Genomic DNA, 19,174 nt, shown 5'->3' on the forward strand with positions numbered 1-19,174 from the left:
ATTTATTTATCTGCAAAGGTGACAGATATCAGTATTGGACAGAGGATATAAGATCCATCCATTTGCCTTTTAACTACTTCTACAGACCAGCAAACATACTGCCTCCCCAATGGAAATTTGGGAAGTTTATTCTGAGGTGGGGTGAAGAGGGAGCTATATGACTGTCATTTTCCCTTTTCACCTGGCCCTGTTGCAGGTGGTGGTATCCCGCGTAGGCCGTGTCTGTAAAAACGACCTGGGTGGCTCTCAGCGAGTTCTGGAAAAGCAGTGGACCTCCTTTCTCAAGGCTCGGCTGAACTGCTCTGTCCCAGGAGACTCACACTTCTATTTCAACGTCATTCAGTCTGTGACGGATATCCTCTATCTGGGTGGTCGGCCTGTGGTTCTGGCTGTCTTCTCCACGCCTACGAACAGGTAAGTCCTTGCCCTTTGCTAAAGGACTGTAGCTGTTTATCAAGGCTGTGCAATTTCCAGCTAATACCTTGCCGCTGTTACTGAAAAAAGGAGCCTCATGCACACAGGATCTGAAAAAGGTGCCCGCTGTAGAGATTCTGCAATGTCTGACCACTTTGGGCTTCAAATAAAACAGTAGTGGCCCTTCTGAAATAATAGGCAGGGTCAGTACAAGGATATTACCTTCAGCTTTACCCCCCCCCCCTAAATTAATTAAGTCCCTTGCCCTTCTCCCACCCCTTTGAGATTTTGATAAACTCAACAATCAGGATTATTCCAATATCACCTTTTCCTGTGGAAAGTGGACATCATACTTTGTTTTGTATCTATTTACATCAGTGTCTCAAACGTTTTTAGTTCCGGCACATTAAACGGAGCAAATGTTTTTCACAGCACACTAAAGGGAGGAAATATTTTTTGTAGCATATTATAATTGAAATTATAAAATTGCAAAACCAACAATAAGTTAAATTTGAGAGTTATTTAAAGTTCTTTAAGTTATGTATGAGTAATTGTAACAATGGTGAAACTAAAGTAGATAGAATAGAATTGCTAATCAATGTGATGGATGAGCTTGTTTTTGAGTGCAAATTAACTCAAAAGGTGGCTCGATAGTCGACAAGCAAACACACAATTCATCATCCACCATCTGCAGTCATGTCCACCCCTTTTCCGATGCCCATGTGTGCACATATATCCCTCTCGATATTCAATGCTATTTAGTTGTTCAGGAACAGCTCCTGGCTGGCTAAATAGTTCATAGCCACCTAAATGCTAATATTCGTTGTGAGATGGCTGCTGATATTAGTGGTTAGCAGCTAATAGGTAGCCGGCTATCCATGAAATTCAGAGCACTAACCGGCTAAGTCAAGCGACCAGAACAAGCCATTTAAACAGCTGATCTGTCTTTGGCCACAATAAACTTAGCCAGTCAGGTCTGAATATCGGCTAAGTTTTTAGCAGCCAAAAATAGACTGGATGTTCATTGCCGGAGATGGCCCAGCATTGAATATCTTGGCTCACTCCTGCGGTCTGAATATCGGCCCCACCCTGTGTAACCGCATGTTTTGGCTCGTGGTTGCTTTCTGCATCGGCCCTGTAATGGTGAAAGCCATTCCTTGGGAATAACAAAGCACCGCTCCATGAGAACAGATCTTTTTCCTCTGCCTCTGCTGCATGCTGGACTCCCAGTTCTTTGCATAGGGGTTTTCCGATTGCTTCTAAGGAAGGTATTCCCAGGCCTGCATCTCAACTGATTTTATTTATTGAGAGGAGTGAAAAAGGGAAAGAATCGAAAAGCACTTGGACTTGCTGTGCTCTGAATATTCATTGCTGATAGTGGAACAGTGAGCGTCTGTTCATTGCCAGCCTCCCACATCGTCCTGGGCGCTACTGTCCACACTGAAGAGCTTTCCTACTGGCACGATTAATTTCTATTCACTAGCAAGGGAAGAAGGGAAAAGAATTAGGGAGCTGGGAGGGGGGTAGTCAGAAAGTGCAGAGCATTTCTTGTTGCTTATAAGGAAGGCTACTAAAATGGTGCGTGGTCTTCGTAATAAGGCGTATGGGGACAGACTTAAAGATCTCAATATGTATACTTTAGAGCAGTGTCTCTCAAACTTTCTCGAGCCAAGGCACACTAAAGGTAGTGGCCATGCGTTGAGGCACCCAGAAGTGCACGGACGTCGCCATGTGCGGAGGCCCTCCAGACTGGCCCTGAGACTCCAGTAGGGGGTGCCAGCGGGGAAAAGGGCCAGAGAGAAGGATAGGCATTGGCGCCAACTGATTGCCTACAGCAGGTTTTCTCAACTAGTTCAAGCTAAGTATCCCCTAAGTCTAACAAATATCAACTGAGTACCCCGACCACAGACCTCCCTAAACCCACCCAAGCTCTGTACCAGATCCCATCACCTTTACTAATTGTAATGCAATTTTTTCCATTCATTTTTCATATACACACATTATACACAGCAGATATAAATTCTCAAAACTGACACATTTCAATCAATATATTGAAAATAAAATCATTTTACTTACCAGCGATCCTCTGCAGGCTGCTGTAATTAGCTTTAACGGTGAGACCAGGAGGCCAGGGGGGAAGGTACAGAGGACGCTACAGAGGCCAGAGGACGCTACAGAGAAGGGGGAAACATGCAGACCTTCGGCGAATTGGGCAGCACTGGCGCTGTACCGCGTTGGGAAGTCAGCTAGCAGGCGCCTCTCTTCCTCCTCAGTGTGCTGCAGCACACTTGGAATCTGAGGAGGCATACTAGTGTACCTCGGCACACAGTTTGAGATACACTGCTTTAGAGGAAAGGCGGGAGAGGGGAGATATGATAGAGACGTTTAAATACCTACATGGTATAAATGCACATGAATCAAGTTTCTTTCAATTGAAAGGAAGCACTAGAATGAGACGGCATAGGATGAAGTTAAGAGGAGTAATCTAAGGAAAGACTATGTTACAGAAAGGGTGGTAGATGCATAGAACAGTCTCCCAGAAGAAGTAGTGGAGACAGAGACTGTGTCTGAATTCAAGAATACTGGCTTAGTTTATTGGTCATTGTTGCCCGTTTATTGTATACTTTAAAATGTCAATAAAGATGGTTGAACTTATAAAAAAAGAAGGCATGGGATAGGCTTGTGGAATCTCTTAGAAAGAGGAAGAGATAATGGTTACAGCGGAAGAGCAGACTGGATGGGCCATTTGGTCTTTGTCTGCCATCATGTTTCTAAGGCCAAGCTTATCTTTGCAAAAAGTAAATTCGATCACGTCTCACCGCTCCTTTCCAAGTTTCACTGGCTTCCGATAATTTCCAGAGTCCACTTCAAATGCATCTGCCTAACTTTCAAGATCCTCCATGGAATCCTTCCTCCATTAATTCCACTTTCTTGGAATTCCTCAAATCTTAATACCACCAGACCTACCCAAAAATCAAAATTATCCTTCCCCTCATTAAAAGGCATTTCCCACCCAGGAAAACTGGGGACTTCCCTCCCCTTCAGATTCACCGAGCTCTGGAACAACCTTACCTCCCCTCTTCGGAACCTGAGTGCTCTCCAACCCTTCCGTAAACATCTGAAAACCTGGCTTTTCTCAAAAACCTAACACTCCCTCCTCTTCTGACATCCTAGCCCTCTAACATTCTTCATTCCTCCGATCTTCATCTAGCCCTTCCTTGGAGTTCCTTTCTCATTACAATTCCTGTAAACCGTGCCGAGCTCTATGACTATGGAGATGGTGCGGTATACAAACCCAATGTTTAGTTTAGTTTAGTTTAAGTTTCTATGTTAGTTATTTTAGACTGTGCACACCTTGTGTAACACTTTGGCTTGGAAGCTGCTTTCTGGAACAGAAAGTGCAAAGCTGCCACTAATTCATTTCAGAGCTGAGACCCACTAACCTTTCCTCCTGTGACCCTATTCCTGAAGTGCATACATTTGATCATGGAGACTGGGTCACTTGAAGCTTTCTTCCTACACCAAATATACCACATTTAGAGGGGAAGTTATCAATATGAGCTACTGTTAAAATGGGTTATTTTATAACTGTTTCAATTGTATCTCAGTGAGATCAGTGGTGTAATGAGGGTAGGAGGCACCAGGGGTGGTGGCACACCCTTCCTACCCACCCACCCCCACTTCTTCTGTGCCATTCACACCACACTTGCGCCCTCCTTTCCCATCCCTGTAGTTCTTAAAATCTCCAGCCTGCTGCTTGGGTCGATGTTGGCTTTCCCTCTGACATCATTTCCTGACCCCTTGACCCGGAAGTGATTTCCAATGGAGCCAGGCCAGCGCGAGCAGCAGGCTAGAGTAGTTGCTCACTCTGGCAAAGATTTAAAGAGGTACAGGAAGGCAGGGAAGGGAGGGCATGAGCATGGCAGGGAGGTGGATAGGTGCCAGCACCCCCACCAAGATGGCACCCCCCCCCTTACTATGCCACTGAGTGAGAGTTACATTCAGGTACGTTAGGTATTTTCCTGTCTCTGGAGGGCTTACGAATTTGTGTTAAAGTTCTTGTCTGTAATTCCAGAATACTGCAAATATTGTTTTGTTTAATATGTTGTGGTATTTTGGTGCCCTATTTTCATTTTTTGGCACATAATTTCTGGAGTGTATTCAAAATACAGAGTACAGTGTATTACAGAGGTATTGGGGGGGGGGGGCAGCTGATAAACTGCACTGAAGGACTCTTTCTTTCCAATGTTCAAAAGTGCTCCACTATCCTTTTACTGCTCACATAGGTATTGCCCTCCCCACTTCAAGGGTTTTAACTTGCTCCATTTTGTTCCACTCTGACACATACCCTACTCTTGACCCGCCCCATAACCTCACTTAACTCCATCCACTTTAGTCTCCACAAACAGCTGAGTCACCGATCGCCTATGATAGAAACATTTAAAATAACTCCATGGCATGAATGTACAGGGGGCAAATCTCTTTCAAATCAAAGGACACTCTGGAACAAAGAGGCATAAGATGAAAGTAAAAGGGAACAGACTTAAGAGTACCCTAAGGGACTACTTCAGGAAAAGGGTAGTGAATTTAGTAACATAGTAAATGATGGCAGATAAAGACCCAAATGGGCCATCTAGTCTGCCCAACCTTACCCTCTCTTTAAATTACTGATTTAATTTAAATTTTCCTTCTTAGCTCTTTTTGGGCCAGAACCCAAAGCTCTGCCTGGTACTGTGCTTAGGTTCCATCTATTGAAGTCTCCGTCAAAGCTCATTCTAGCTCATATAAACCATTGCAGCCGTCGAAGCCTTCCCCAGCCCATCCTCAACCAAATGGCCATATATGGACACAGACTGTGCAAGTCTGCCCAGTACTGGTCTTAGTTTTCAATATATATTTTCTGATTTGAGATCCTCTGTGTTCATCCCACGCTTTTTTGAACTCTGTCACTGTTTTCCTCTCCACTACCTCCCTTGGCAGTGCAGTCCAGGCATCTACCACCCTCTCCGTAAAGAAGAATTTCCTTACATTATTCTTGAATCTACCACCCCTCAACCCCAATTTATGCCCTTTGGTTTTACCAGTTTCCTTTCTCTGAAAAAGATTTTGTTCTACGTTAATACCTTTTAAGTATTTGAACGTCTGAATCATATCTCCCCAGTCCCTCCTTTGGTCTAGGGCAGGGGTGTCCAGCCTTTTGGCTTTCCTGGGCCGCATTGGCTGAAAAAAATGTTTCTGGGGCTGCATAAATGCGCAAACGCTGCAGCAAGACAGAGGAGGGAGCCAGCAAGACGGTAAACACCCGGAGGCAGCAGAGGAAAACACTGCACCGCCCTCGATCGGGGCCGCAGGTTGGACACCCCTGGGCTTCCAGTCTCCTCATATGTCTTTTGGTGCAAACCTCCTACCATTTTTTGCGCCCTCCTCTAGATCGATTCAAGTCTTCTTATGTCCTTTGCTAGATATCGTCTCCAAAACTGAACACATTACTCCAAGTGGGTCCTCACCAACGAACGACCTGTACAGGGGCATAGGCAACTTCTCTCTGCTACTGGTTACATCTCTTTTTATACAGCCTAGCATCCAAGTTTCCAAGTTTATTAAAATTTGATTACCGCTTTAAAACTGTCAAAGCGGTGTACATTACATTAAAAATATAAAATTGGTAACATACCATTAATACTTTGGGTAGATAAATGACAGATCGAGATACAAGGGAAGGGGATAGAACTACAATCGATTATAGGAAAGAAAGAGAAAGGGTAGCACAATGGGGAAGGGAAACTATGTTCTTCTTTAGTTATTATTTAAAGGTAGAGACTAGTGATTTTAGTCGGACAGGAATTCATAATAATAATAATTTATTTCTTATATACCGCTATACCGTGAAGTTCGAAGCGGTTTACAATAAAGATACATTTAGTCAGTACATGGGATGCAAGTGGTTTACATTAAAGATTCATTTTGTCAGTACATGGGATACAAGTTACAATAAAGATATATAAATCATATGTGTCTGTGAACATGAAGGTTTTTAAGTTCGTTTTAAATTTATCTTTTTATTGTTTTAAATTTTCTTCTCTTAAATACGGTAAGTTGGCAGTGAGTTTCAGTGCTCAGGTGCACTAACAGAGAAAATGTGTTTGTGGGTTGTGTCATAAAATAGATGTCTTAAAGAAGGAATATGTAGAAGATGTTGACTACTAGATCTTAATGTTCTTGAAGTGCAATAAGGGATAAGCAATCTGTCCATGAAATTTGGTGTATGAAGAGATTTTATTTTATATGTTAGCAGTAAGATTTTATAGGTAATTCGGTGTGTTATCGGAAGCCAATGTGATTTTATTAGAAACAGGGTTACGTGATCAAATATTTTTTCCTTTGTGTATTAATTTAACAACAGTGTTTTTAATAATTTGTAATCTGCAGAGTTCTTTTTGGGGAAGTCCATTGTACAAAGAATTACAGTAATCTAGTTGAGAGATGATTAATGAGTGAAACAGGATATTAAGAGTATTACAACCAGAACGAAAGAAGTTGTATCGGGCGATGGTGCGTCCGCATCTGGAGTACTGCGTCCAATACTGGTCGCCGTACCTTTAGAAGGATATGGAAATACTCGAGAGGATTCAGAGGAGAGCGACACGCTTGATAAAGGGTATGGAGAACCTTTCATACACTGAGAGACTAGAGAAACTGGGGCTCTTTTCCCTGGAGAAGAGGAGAATTAGAGGGGATATGATAGAGACTTACAAGATCATGAAGGGCATAGAGAAAGTAGAGAGGGACAGATTCTTCAAACTTTAAAAACTACAAGAACGAGAGGGCATTCGGAAAAGTTGAAAGGGGACAGATTCAAAACCAATGCTAGGAAGTTTTTCTTCACCCAACGGGTGGTGGACACCTGGAATGTGCTTCCAGAGGGCTTGATAGGACAGAGTACGGTATTAGGGTTTAAGAAGGAATTGGACAATTTTCTGAAGGAAAAGGGAATAGAGGGGTATAGATAGAATACTACACAGGTCTTGGACCTGTTGGGCCGCCGTGCAAGCGGATTGCTGGGCACGATGGACCTCTAGTCTGACCCAGCAGAGGCACTTCTTAAAAAAAAAAAAAAGATGGTTCTAATAGATTTGAGATGGACCTAATCATTCTTAATTTATAGAAACATTTTTTAACGATGGATCCTATTTGTGTGTGAAAAGTCAGTTTGTTATCGAGTATAACCCCAAGAATTTCTACAGAATTAGTGAATTTTAGCAGAGTAGATTTAAGAAGGATAGGGAAGACAGAGAAATCATATGTGTTATTATTTGGGGAGAAGAACATCCCCGTTGATTTCAGTGGATTAAGGAATAACATATTGGTTGATTATTTCAAGTTTGTGATTGATGTCATTGATTTCTTGTTGATTGGGTAAAGTAGTTGAAAATTGTTGGCATAAGAATATACAGTGACTCCAAGTGATTGTGCAAAAGTAAGGAGAGGAGAGGTAAAAATATTGAAGAGAAGAGGGGTAAGTATAGAACCTTGTGGTATGCCAAACTTTTGTTTAAGATTATCAGATGAAGATTGTCCTACCCTAACTCTAGAGGTTCTATTTGAGAAGAAGGATGCAAACCAATTGTAAGCAGTGTCAGTAAGTCCGATAGAACTGAGTCTATTAAGCAGAAGAGTATAATCAACCATGTCGAAAGCAGCTGAGCAATCAAGAGATATGAGAAGTACGGTTTTCCTTTGGCAACAGCCACCGCCTTGTCACACTGTTTCTTTGCCTTTAGATCTTCGGACACTATCACCCCAAGGTCCCTCTCCCCATCCATGCATATCAGCCTCTCACCTCCCAGCACATTTGGCTCTTTCTGATTACTAATCCTCAAATGCATTATTTTGCATTTCTTTTCATTGAATTTTGGTTGCCAGATATTAGACCATTCCTCTAACTTTTGCAGATCCTTTTTCATGTTTTCCACTCCCTCCTCGGTGCCTACTCTGTTACAAATCTTGGTATCATCTGCAAAAAGGCAAACCTTTCCTTCTAACCCTTCTGCAATGTTACTCACAAACACATTGAACAGGATCGGCCCCAGCACCGAACCATGACGGACTCCACTACTCATCTTTCCTTCCTCCAAGCGAATTCCATTGCCCTCCCCAATTTGTGGAATGGCCTTCCAGTAGAGGTGGTAGAGAACTCCAAGTCCGAAATTTCAATGCATGGTTGAGACGATGGTGCAGGGATGAGGGATTTAGATTGTTAGGAACTGGGCTACCTTCTGGGAAAGGGGGGCCTATTCTGAAAGGATGGACGCCACCTTAACTGGGATGGAACCAGGCTGCTGGAGCTAACATTTATCTTGATTATCCTGTGGATCATTTTTTGTTCATTAATTCACAACACCCAAGACGTAATTTAATTTGTTCGCTTTTCCATTGGTAAAGGGTCATTTATACAAGAGCTATTTTCAACCAGCTCCATCTTTTCAGGCAGCTTCTTGTGAGAGCTCTGTCTCTTACCAGCATTTCAGAAAATTATTGAAAACCTTATTTAAGAATTTTTGTAATTTTTAGGTCATTTGTTTTTATTGTCACTATTTCAATTTTTCTTTTGTAAACCGCATAGAACTCCTAAGGTACTTCGGTATGTAAATACATTTTTATGTTATGTTATGTTTTTTATGTTTAAAAAAGCGATAGAACAGCTTTTAAACTAAGATGGGGGGAAAGCCAACAGTCACCCAGAAGCAGATGGTTCAGTGTGGAGTATCCTTGAAGGATTCTGTTGAATCAGAACATTTAAGGAGTCCCAATAGAGAGGTTTCAAAAATGGTGAAAGAAAGCCAAGAGTGCTTAGGAGGGAAGCAGAATAAAGATGTCAAGTTATCCCTGTCATCTTCTCAGCAGCCTGTAGATACAAGGAAAAAACACAATTTGAAGTGACTTTATACAACTGCTAGAAGTTTAAAAAATAAAGTAGGAGAGTTAGAGTATATAGCACTGAATGATGAGGTAAATATAATAGGCATCTCAGAGACCTGGTGGAAGGAGGACATTTGAGCTGATAACTGGAGTGACATCACTAAAGAAATGTACTGTAGTGGCATTTAATTTTCAAAAGGGTGACAACAATAAAATGAGGAAAATGGTAAAAAAAAAAAAAAAAAAAGCTAAAAGGGTCTGTGGCAAAGGTCAGAAGTGTAAATTTGTTGTGGATGTTGTTTAAAAATACCATTATGGAAGCTTAGACCAGATGTATTCCACATATTAAAAAAGGTGGAAAGAAGAGAAAACAAGAGCCGGTGTGATTAAAAGACGAAGTGAAAGAGGCTATTACAGCCAAGAAAACATCCTTTAAAGAATGGAAAAAAGATCCCAGTGAAGAAAATAAGAAGTGACATAAGCACTGCCAAATTAGATGCAAAGCATTGATAAAGAAAGCTAAATAAGAATATGAAGAAACTTGCTAAAGAGGCAAAAACTCATAGTAACAATTTTTGTGGGAGCGTTGGAAGATCAAGGAGTAAAAGGTGAGTTCAGGGAGGATAAGGTCATAGCGGAGAGACTGAATGAATTTTTTGCTTCGGTCTTTACAGAAGAAGATGTAAGAAATCTTCCTGAACCGGAAATGGTTTTCAAGGGTGATGAGGCGGATGAATTGAATGAAATCTCATGAACCTGGAAGATGTATTAAGCCAAATTGACAAATTAAAGAGTGATAAATCACCTGGACCGAATGGTATACATCCCAGGGTACTGAATGAACTCAAACATGAAATTGCTGATCTGTTATTAGTGATCTATAACCTGTCACTAAAATCATCTGTAGTACCTGAAGATTGGAGGGTGGCCAATGTTACGCCAATTTTTTAAAAGGGTTCCAAGGGAGATCTGGGGAATTACAGACTGGTAAGCTTGACTTCGGTGCCAGGAAAATAGTGGAAACAATTAAAAAAATAAAATTGTAGAACATGTAGACAAACATGATTTAATGAGACAGAGTCAGCATGGGTTCAGCTGAGGGAGGTCTTGCCTCACCAATTTGCTTGACTTCTTTGAAGGTGTGAATAAACGTGGATTTCTGAGAGTCCTGAGGTTAATGGGGGCAATATGGGCCTGACAACTTTTCTCAAATCTTATTTGGAAGTGATAACTCAAAGTTTAACGTTAGTGGTTTCTTATGCCTTTGAGCTGGACTGAAATTCGGTTTTGAAACTTTCCTTTAGATATTTGGAAGCAAACTTTTTGGGATCAAAGAAAACGATTTTTCCTGATCTTGCAAGAGACACTCAGGTTAGGTGTAAGGCCTTCTTGGCATTGCATCTGAGAGTACAGGTATTATCAGCAAACTTTTTGTTGTGATTTCCATGTGTTTGTTGCATTTTATATGAAGGGAAACAATTTCATTTCTATGACCCTAAGCAGCTTAAAGGTTTTCTTGATGCACGAGTAGATGTTAATGTCATAGTGTAATCTCACATGCACACTGATAAACTGGCTTGGAGGAAGGATTCTAGGGTGGAAGGCTTTCTTGGATTGGATTGTATTTTCTTCATTTAATAATTTTTGCATAACATCATGTGATCTGATTTCCATTAAGTTTGTGAGCAGAATATTTTAGGATTTTCCTAGGTACTTTGTTGTACTGATTATTTCCTTTAATTTTCTATTGTTTCTAATTATCAACATGTGCTGATGTAATAATTTTGAAAATCTGAAAATTAAAAAAAAGAAAAAGTTCTTGGTGGAATCATGGACAGTACACTGAAACCTTCCGCCCAATGTGTGGCGGCGGCCAAGAAAGCAAACAAGATGCTAGAAATTATTAGAAAAGGGGATGGTAAACAAGACTGAGAATGTTATAATGTCCCTATATCGTTGCATGGTGCGATCTCATCTAGAGTATTGTATTCAATTCTGGTCTCCTTGTCTCAAAAAAGATATATCAGCACTAGAAAGCTTCAAAGAAGAGCGACCAAGATGATAAAGGGGATGGAACTCCTCTCATATGAGGAAAGACTAAAAAGGTTAGGGCTCTTCAACTTGGAAAAGAGACAGCTAAGGGGGGAGATATGATTGAAATCTACAAAATCCTGAATGGTGTACAACGGGTACACGTAAATCGATTTTTTACTGCATCAAGATTTACAGACTAGGGGACACTCAATGAATCTAATCTAATCGGTTTATATACCGGGTCATCTCTTGTCGGAGCTCAACTTGATTTACAAATAGTCAAAAGACTAGAATGTACATAAATGGTAAGGAATAAAGCAAAATTTAAAATTAGAAATTTATTATAAAAAGGTCTAGCATTGTTATTGGTTAGTGGTCTCTACAGGTAAATTTTTTAGATATTGTGAAAATAGCAAGGTTTTTAAGGTTTTCCAGAATATTTGTAGTTACACAGTAATACTTTTAAAACCAATAGGAGGAAATATTTTTTCACTCAGAGAATAGTTAAGCTCTGGAATGCGTTGCCAGAGGATGTGGTAAGAGGTTAATGTAGCTGGTTTTAAAAAAGGTTTGGACAAGTTCCTGGAGGAAAAATTCTTAGTCTGCTGTTGAGACAGACATGAGAGAAGCCACTGCTTGCCCTGGATCGGTAGCATGGAATTATGCTATTATTTGGGTATTTTCCAGGTACTTGTGACTTGGATTGGCCTCCATGAAGATGGGATACTGAGCTAGATGAACCATTGGTCTGACCCAGTAAGGTTATTCTTATGTTCTTAATTAGCCCTATCTCCCATTATTGACTGACAGTGCTGGCAGACTGCTTCCTGATCAGTGTGCTGGGTACTTGCAATGCCCTGGCAGTCTGCCACAGGCCTGTTCAGATCCACTTGGCCCATTCCTTAGCAAATAGAACTTCTGCTGGGCTGTGTATAGCCAATGAGTTCCCAGGGTCTACCGATAAGCGTTGTCAGCATAGCTATCGCTACCATTCAGCATTTTTAGTTGGCATTACGTATGTCAGCGAAGGCCTATGGGAAATTATATCAATCTGACTCTGGCATGGGAATGCAGATAGAACCTGAGGGCAGGAAGACGGTTTTAAGTAGCCCTGATTGATATGTTTTAAGTATCCCTGATATGTTTCAAGTAGCCCTGATTGAATCATGACTAGCTAAAAGGTGTTAATGTCTGATTAAGAGGGTGCTTAGGACAATGGGTCCAGGTGCACAGATCAAGAACAAAGAAGCCAGAGACTAATCCCATCTAGCATGCCTGCAAGTATCACACCCTCCTTTATCAATTAAATTAACCATTGTTTCAAACAGTTTACAAATTCTAAACAGAAAGATACTGGGACATACAATAGTTTCTATATTCAGAATAAGATTCCAAGGTATAAAAGCCTCCTCTCTGCAAAACACATGTATCTATTTATCTATCAATCTATCTTTCTATCTCTGGAGGAGAGGGGTCTTGGCTCTCTCTCTCTCTCTCTCTCTCTGGCTCTTCCTAGAACTTCTGACTCTCTGTCTCTTTGTTTCTGGACTCTGTAAGGCAGGGAAACTGCTTTGCTCTCTGCTTAATTGTAATGCTTAATTGTAATGCTTATAAATATTGCTTTTCTGTATGCCTATTTCTATAATATATTCTTTATGCAATCACCTCTGGCTGTGCCTATTATTTGATTCTACTTCCTGGTGAAACTTCAGTGAGGGAACTGAACCTGGGACCAGGTGTTTGTCAGGGCGCCTTTCACTTAACCCCTACCACCTAATATTGGGGGGGACACTAACAAAACTGACAAGCATCTCATAGGGTGAGTCTGCTGGGATTCAGAGGCAGTAGTACATCCTCCATTAGGAAGAAAAACCCTATCTGACCTTTTCACAGCAGATACTTGAACAGGAAACTTCACCAGGTTCTCTCAGCAAGCACAGGATCTAAAATTTCAGTCACATTCGCCTGTTTTATTCTTGTATAAGCACATTTGTGTCTCTTTGGTGCCAGCAGCTCTCTGCCTGCTTTTCTGAATTACAGCACCTCTGTCTTTCTCTTTCTGTAGTATTCCTGGTTCAGCCGTCTGCGCTTTTGATATGGAACAGATAGCACTGGCATTTGAGGGACGCTTCAGAGAACAGAAGTCTCCCGAGTCCATCTGGACTCCTGTGCCGGAGGAGCTGGTTCCAAAGCCACGGTGAGTAGCCGGTCACTGGGAGTAGGAAGAGTCCAGGCCAGGTTGGATCAAGTCTTAATGTACTCAGCAGTACACTATGCCATGGAAGAACAAAATCTTAAGAAAGGAAGCCAAACCTAGATATGAAATTTAAAGGGTCAGGAAAAGAGATTTCCCTTGTTAAATGGCCCATTTTTATCTTTTAAGATATCCTACATAGTAACATAGTAAATGACAGCAGATAAAGATCTGAATGGTCCCTCCAGTCTGTCCATAAGTTATACCCACCAAAAAATACATGATTAAATTAACTTGTCCCTTCTTTCATATTTCTGGGCCAAAGACTGTAAAGTCTGGTATTGTCCTAGGTTCCAAATGCTGAAGTAGCCATCCAAACTCACTCCAACCTATCCAACCATCCCGTTGTTTGCAGGATATCTACCGTAAAGTCTGGCCAGTAACATCCTCATGTTCCAAATTAGTGGAGTTCCCATTGATGCCCACCCCAGCCCATCCTGTTTAGACTTTTTCACATTAGCTCTCAGCAGGTTTTGTGGCACATTCTTTATCCCAGGACAAGCAGGCTGCATATTCTCTACATGTGGGTGACGTCATCCATGGAGCCCCGTCGCGGACAGCTTTTCAAGCAAACTTGATTGAAGATCTTAAAGTTTGCTAGTGCTGCACCACGCATGCGTGTGCCTTCCCACCCCACTAGAGGGCGCATCTCCTCAACGTGGTCCTCAGTTCTTAGTTTTCCACGGAGCCAGAAAGCCCTGTCTCTCTTCTCTGCGAATCTAAGTGCCTTTCTTGCACCGCGGCTTCTTTTATTGTTTTATCTGGAGTTGCTGTACCTTTCTATCGAAAAAAAAAATATATTTTTTGTTTTGGTCTTCGCGAAACTGGGGACTTCTGGCTTTCCCTTGGCCGCCGGGCCTTGTTGTGGCTGTGGCCTTTCTTCCTACCTTATGTCCCGGCCTCTTATCGGGTTTAAGAAGTGCACGCAATGCGGTCGGGTGATCTCCATCACAGACCCGCACCGTTGGTGTATCCTTTGCCTGGGAGTTGACCACCTAACAGACTCTTGCCCTTGCTGTGCCACCCTCCAGCCTCATGCTCTTCGTCGAAGACGGGCCAAGATTTTGGAACTCTTCAACATGGCCCCTTTGGCAGATAAGGCTTCGGCCTCGACCTCGGCCTCGATGTCGGCCTCGAAGACCTCGGTTCCAAGCAAGTCTTCCTCGACCTCAAGGGCCTCAGCTGCTCCGGCCTCGAAGACGTCTGCCTCGGGTAAGTCTCCTCTTCCTTCTTCAGGTCCAGCTCAGCTACCGAAGAAGCCGACTTCGGAGTCTCTGGCCACCCAGGCAGTGAGTGTAGTCCTGCCGGCCTCGTCGAGACCTCCTCCTAAGCGTGCCTCCACATTACGGGAATACTCTACATCGAGGACGCCCTCTTTGGAGCGCACTGCTGCACCAGTTCGTCCAAATCCTTTGGTCTCGGTGCCCATGTTCAAGGATATGCTTAAGTCCATCTTAACCTCGCAAATTTCCTCTGCCTTGGCCCAGCTTGCCCCGGCCTCAATCCCGCTCGTCCCTGACCAGCCTGAGCGTCATGCCACGGGCTCTCGAGACAAGGTGCGTCAGTCTCGACGCTCGTCCTCGAGTGCCTCTTCACCTACTCCCTCGAGGCAGACTTCTTCTGCCGGCCATCCTTGGTTGAAGCACCGGCCCAAACGTCCATCTTCCTCGAGGCACCAGTCCATCAAACAGCCCAGGGACTCTCCCCCGAGGCGGGGTAGGTCGCCGGGCCCCCATCCATCAAGCCCTTGGACCTCGTCTTGTCTGACCCTCATCTTCGACGTTCCCTCAATCGGTCTCCGCTCCGAGGGGCTTCGAGGTCGAAGACACCAGCCTCTTCTTCCCGGGGCTCGTCGATGCAGGCTCCCCAGACCTCCGTTCCTCGGACCCCTGGGTCCTCACCTTCCTGGCTCTATAGGCACAAGCTGTTGTCGACGCCCCCTCGTTCTATCAGCAGGGCCTCCTCGACGTCCATGCTGGTGGACACTAACCTGCTGGCGCAGTACTCAAGGGAGGCTTCCCCCTCATTTTCTGCTGCACCCGCTCGGCTTCCCCCCTTGAGGGGCATTCTGCGGGCAGGCCGTCCTCCTTCACCAGGTTCATGATGGACATGGGAAAGGCGCTGCAACTGGACCTCCAGTCGGGTTCCCAGTATTCCCGGGAATATTTGGAGGAAATAGAGCTTCCTTATCCACTGAAGTAATCCCTTTGCCTCCCCTTGAACCTGGTTTTGCAGCACACTTTCTTCCGGAATTTGGAGACGCCTTACTCTATTCCGGCCATTCTGTCCAAGATGGAATCCAGGTACCAGACGGTCCCCTGCAAGGGGTTTGAGAAGGCTCAGCTCTCCCACCAGTCTTTGGTGGTGGAGTCTTCCTTGAAGAAGTTGAATCCTTCCAAGGTCTACACGGCTGTCCCGCCGGGCAGGGAAGGCCAAACTATGTACAAGTTTGGTAGGCGCCTGTACTAGAATTCAATGATGGCGATCAGTGTTCTCAACTATAATTTTACGTTTACATCATACCTGAAACAGTGCATCAAATCCATGCCCTCTTTTCAGGACGATTTGCCTGTTCCTCGCCGGGCAGAATTTCGCCGGCTTATGGATACGCTGTCGCAGATCCGACTCTATATGTTTCAAGCGACCTATGATACCTTTGAACTTTCCTCGAGGGTCTCCGCCTTTGCGGTAGCCATGCGCCGCCTAGCCTGGCTCCGCATATTTGACATGGACCCGAATCTCCAGGATTGGCTGGTGAATCTCCTGTGTTTGGGCAACGAGCTCTTTGACGACTCCATCGAGGCAGCCACCAAGCGCCTCTCCGAACATGAGCGCTCCTTTGCCTCCTTGGTCAGGCCCAAGGTGAAGCCCGCGCCTCCTAAGTCATACAAGTTGCCTCCCCAGCGTTATCCCCAAATGTCCACGCCAGCTTTTTCCCAGCCGCCTCCCAGGCGTCCGCAGCAGCAGAGGGCCCCTCAGAAACCTCAGGTCCCTGTGGCAGCTAAAAGTGCACCGTCCTTTTTGGGGCGGACCGGGCCCTTTCTGTCCCGAGCCTCCCCACCTCCCTATTGGGGGCCACCTTCATGCATTTTCTCACCGCTGGGAACTGATCATTTTGGACAACTGGGTCCTCTCGGTCATCAGGGAGGGGTATTCTCTACACTTCTGGACTCCTCCACCGGACCTACCCCCAAGATAGTGTCCTTCGAACAGTTCGTTACTCCCTCTTCTTCTCTGAGAGGCTCATGCTCTCCTTCGCCTCCGGCCGGTGGAGGAGGTCCCCTTGTGTCAGCGGGGCACCGGATTCTACTCCCGGTACTTTCTGGTCCCCAAAAAGACCGGGGACCTGCGCCCTATCCTGGACCTCCGACTATTGAACAAGTTCCTGGTCAAGGAGAAGCTCTCCCTTCCCATGCTGTATCCCCTGATGAATGAGGGGGATTGGTTGTGTTCCCTGGACCTGAAGGAGGCCTACACTCACATCCTGATCCATCCGGCCTCTCGCAGGTTCCTTCACTTTCAGGTGGGAGACCTTCACCTGCAATATCGGGTCCTCCCTTTCGTCCACCCCGAGTCTTTACGAAATGCCTTGTGGTGGTGGCGGTGGCCCTGCAGTCGCAGGGCCTTCAAGTGTTTCCTTACCTCGACGACTGGCTTATCAAGATGCCGTGACGGGGGGGAGGTTATTTCAGCGACCCATCAGACTATTACGTTCCTTCAGCATCTGGGCTTCGAGGTAAACTTCCCCAAGTCCCAGCTGTGCCCCTCTCAGTCCCTGCAGTTCATCGGAGTGGTGCTGAACACGGTTCGCCTCCGCTCTTTTCTGCCTCAGCCTCAACAGGAAACACTCGTTCATCTCTGCCAGAGGTTCTCCCTTCGGCCGACGATTTCGGCCGAACACATGATAATTCTGCTGGGACACATGGCCTCCACTGTTCATGTAACTCCTTTTGCCAGGCTTCACCTCCGAGTTCCTCAATGGACCTTGGCGTCCCAGTGGAGACAGGATCGGGATCCCGCCTCTCAACACATTGCGGTGACTCCCTCCTTGAAGCGATCGCTCCGCTGGTTAATGCTCTCTTCCAATCTTTCCAGAGGTTTTCTCTTTCACAACGGACTCCTCCAAGTGTGCCTGGGGGGGCTCACCTCAACGGCCTACGCACTCAGGGGCCTTGGTCCAGCGCCAATCGTCGCTACCATATCAACCTGCTGGAGCTTCAGGCTATCTACAATGCTTTGGTGGCCTTTCGGCATTTGCTTCAGGATCGCGTGGTCCTGGTGCGGACGGACAACCAGGTGGCCATGTATTATGTGAACAAGCAGAGGGGTACAAGATTTCTGTCTCTTTGCCGGGAAGCTCTTCGGCTCTGGGAGTGGCGATACGTCACAACATCTTCCTTCGAGCGATCTACATCCAGGGTCAGCAGAACTGCCTGGCGGACAAATTGAGCCGCTTGCTCCAACCGCATGAGTGGTCGCTCCACTCCTCCACTCTGCGTCAGGTGTTCGCCCGCTGGAGGACGCTGCAGATAGATCTGTTCGCCTCCCCCCTCAACCACAAGTTGCCTCTTTTCTGTTCAGGATTTACTCCCCGGATCGTCTCAAGGCGGATGTTTTCCTTCTGGATTGGACGGACAGGTTCCTATACCCGTTCCCTCCATTTCCTCTGATTCTGAGGACTCTCGTCCAGCTCAAGTCGGTCTGAGCCACCATGATTCTGATAGCTCCTCGGTAGCCCAGACAGCCGTGGTTCTCCCTTCTGCTTCTGCCTGTGTTTCCTTCTCTGCTGTCTCAGAGTCGGGGTTCGCTGTTGCATCCCAATCTGCAGTCTCTACACTTAACAGCTTGGTTCCTCTCCCCGTACCTCCCTCCTTCGGTTTCTCTCAGTCGGTGAAGGATGTTCTCGAGGTCTCTCGGAAGAGTTCCACTCGACGATGCTACTCCCAGAAATGGACTAGATTTGCTGCGTGGTGTGCTATGCACCGCATGGAGCCACTATCTGCCTCCTTGTCTTCCGTGCTGGATTATCTGTTGCACTTGTCTCGGTCTGGTCTCAAATCGACATCTATTCGAGTCCACCTCAGTGCGATTGCTGCCTTTCATCAGCCGCTTGACGGGAAACTGCTCTCTGTCCATCTGGTGGTTTCCAGATTTATGAAGGGCCTTTTCAATGTTCATCCACCACTCAAGCCTCCCCCAGTGGTTTGGGATCTTAATGTGGTTCTAGCTCAATTGATGAAACCTCCATTTGAACCCATTGATAAGGCTCATCTGAAGTTTTTCACTTGGAAGGTCTTGTTACTGATTGCTCTCCGTCTGCTCGCAGAGTCAGTGAGCTGCAAGCTCTGGTTGCGGACCCACCTTTTATTATTTTTCATCATGACAAGGTTGTCCTTCGTACTCATCCGAAGTTCTTGCCTAAGGTGGTTTCAGATTTCCACCTTAACCAGTCCATTGTTCTTCCGGTGTTTTTTTCTAAGCCCCACTCTCATACTCTTGACTGTAAGAGGGCATTGGCTTTTTACCTCCAACGCACCCAATCTCATGGGATGG

At 44.9% G+C, this 19,174-nt stretch overlaps 1 protein-coding gene across 3 annotated transcripts in view; it reads left to right on the plus strand.

The window, feature by feature from the left end:
• The window catches only part of SEMA6B (semaphorin 6B), a 241,785-nt gene that overhangs the window by 197,298 nt on the left and 25,313 nt on the right, over nt 1-19,174 (plus strand). For all 3 annotated transcript variants that reach the window (XM_033954396.1, XM_033954398.1, XM_033954397.1), the window contains 2 exons: nt 197-414; nt 13,433-13,564. In XM_033954396.1, the coding sequence (XP_033810287.1) occupies nt 197-414; nt 13,433-13,564 (350 nt within the window). The remainder of the gene's footprint in view (nt 1-196; nt 415-13,432; nt 13,565-19,174) is intronic.

This window comes from Geotrypetes seraphini, chromosome 8, assembly GCF_902459505.1.
Source record: "Geotrypetes seraphini chromosome 8, aGeoSer1.1, whole genome shotgun sequence".
Lineage (NCBI taxonomy): Eukaryota > Metazoa > Chordata > Amphibia > Gymnophiona > Dermophiidae > Geotrypetes > Geotrypetes seraphini.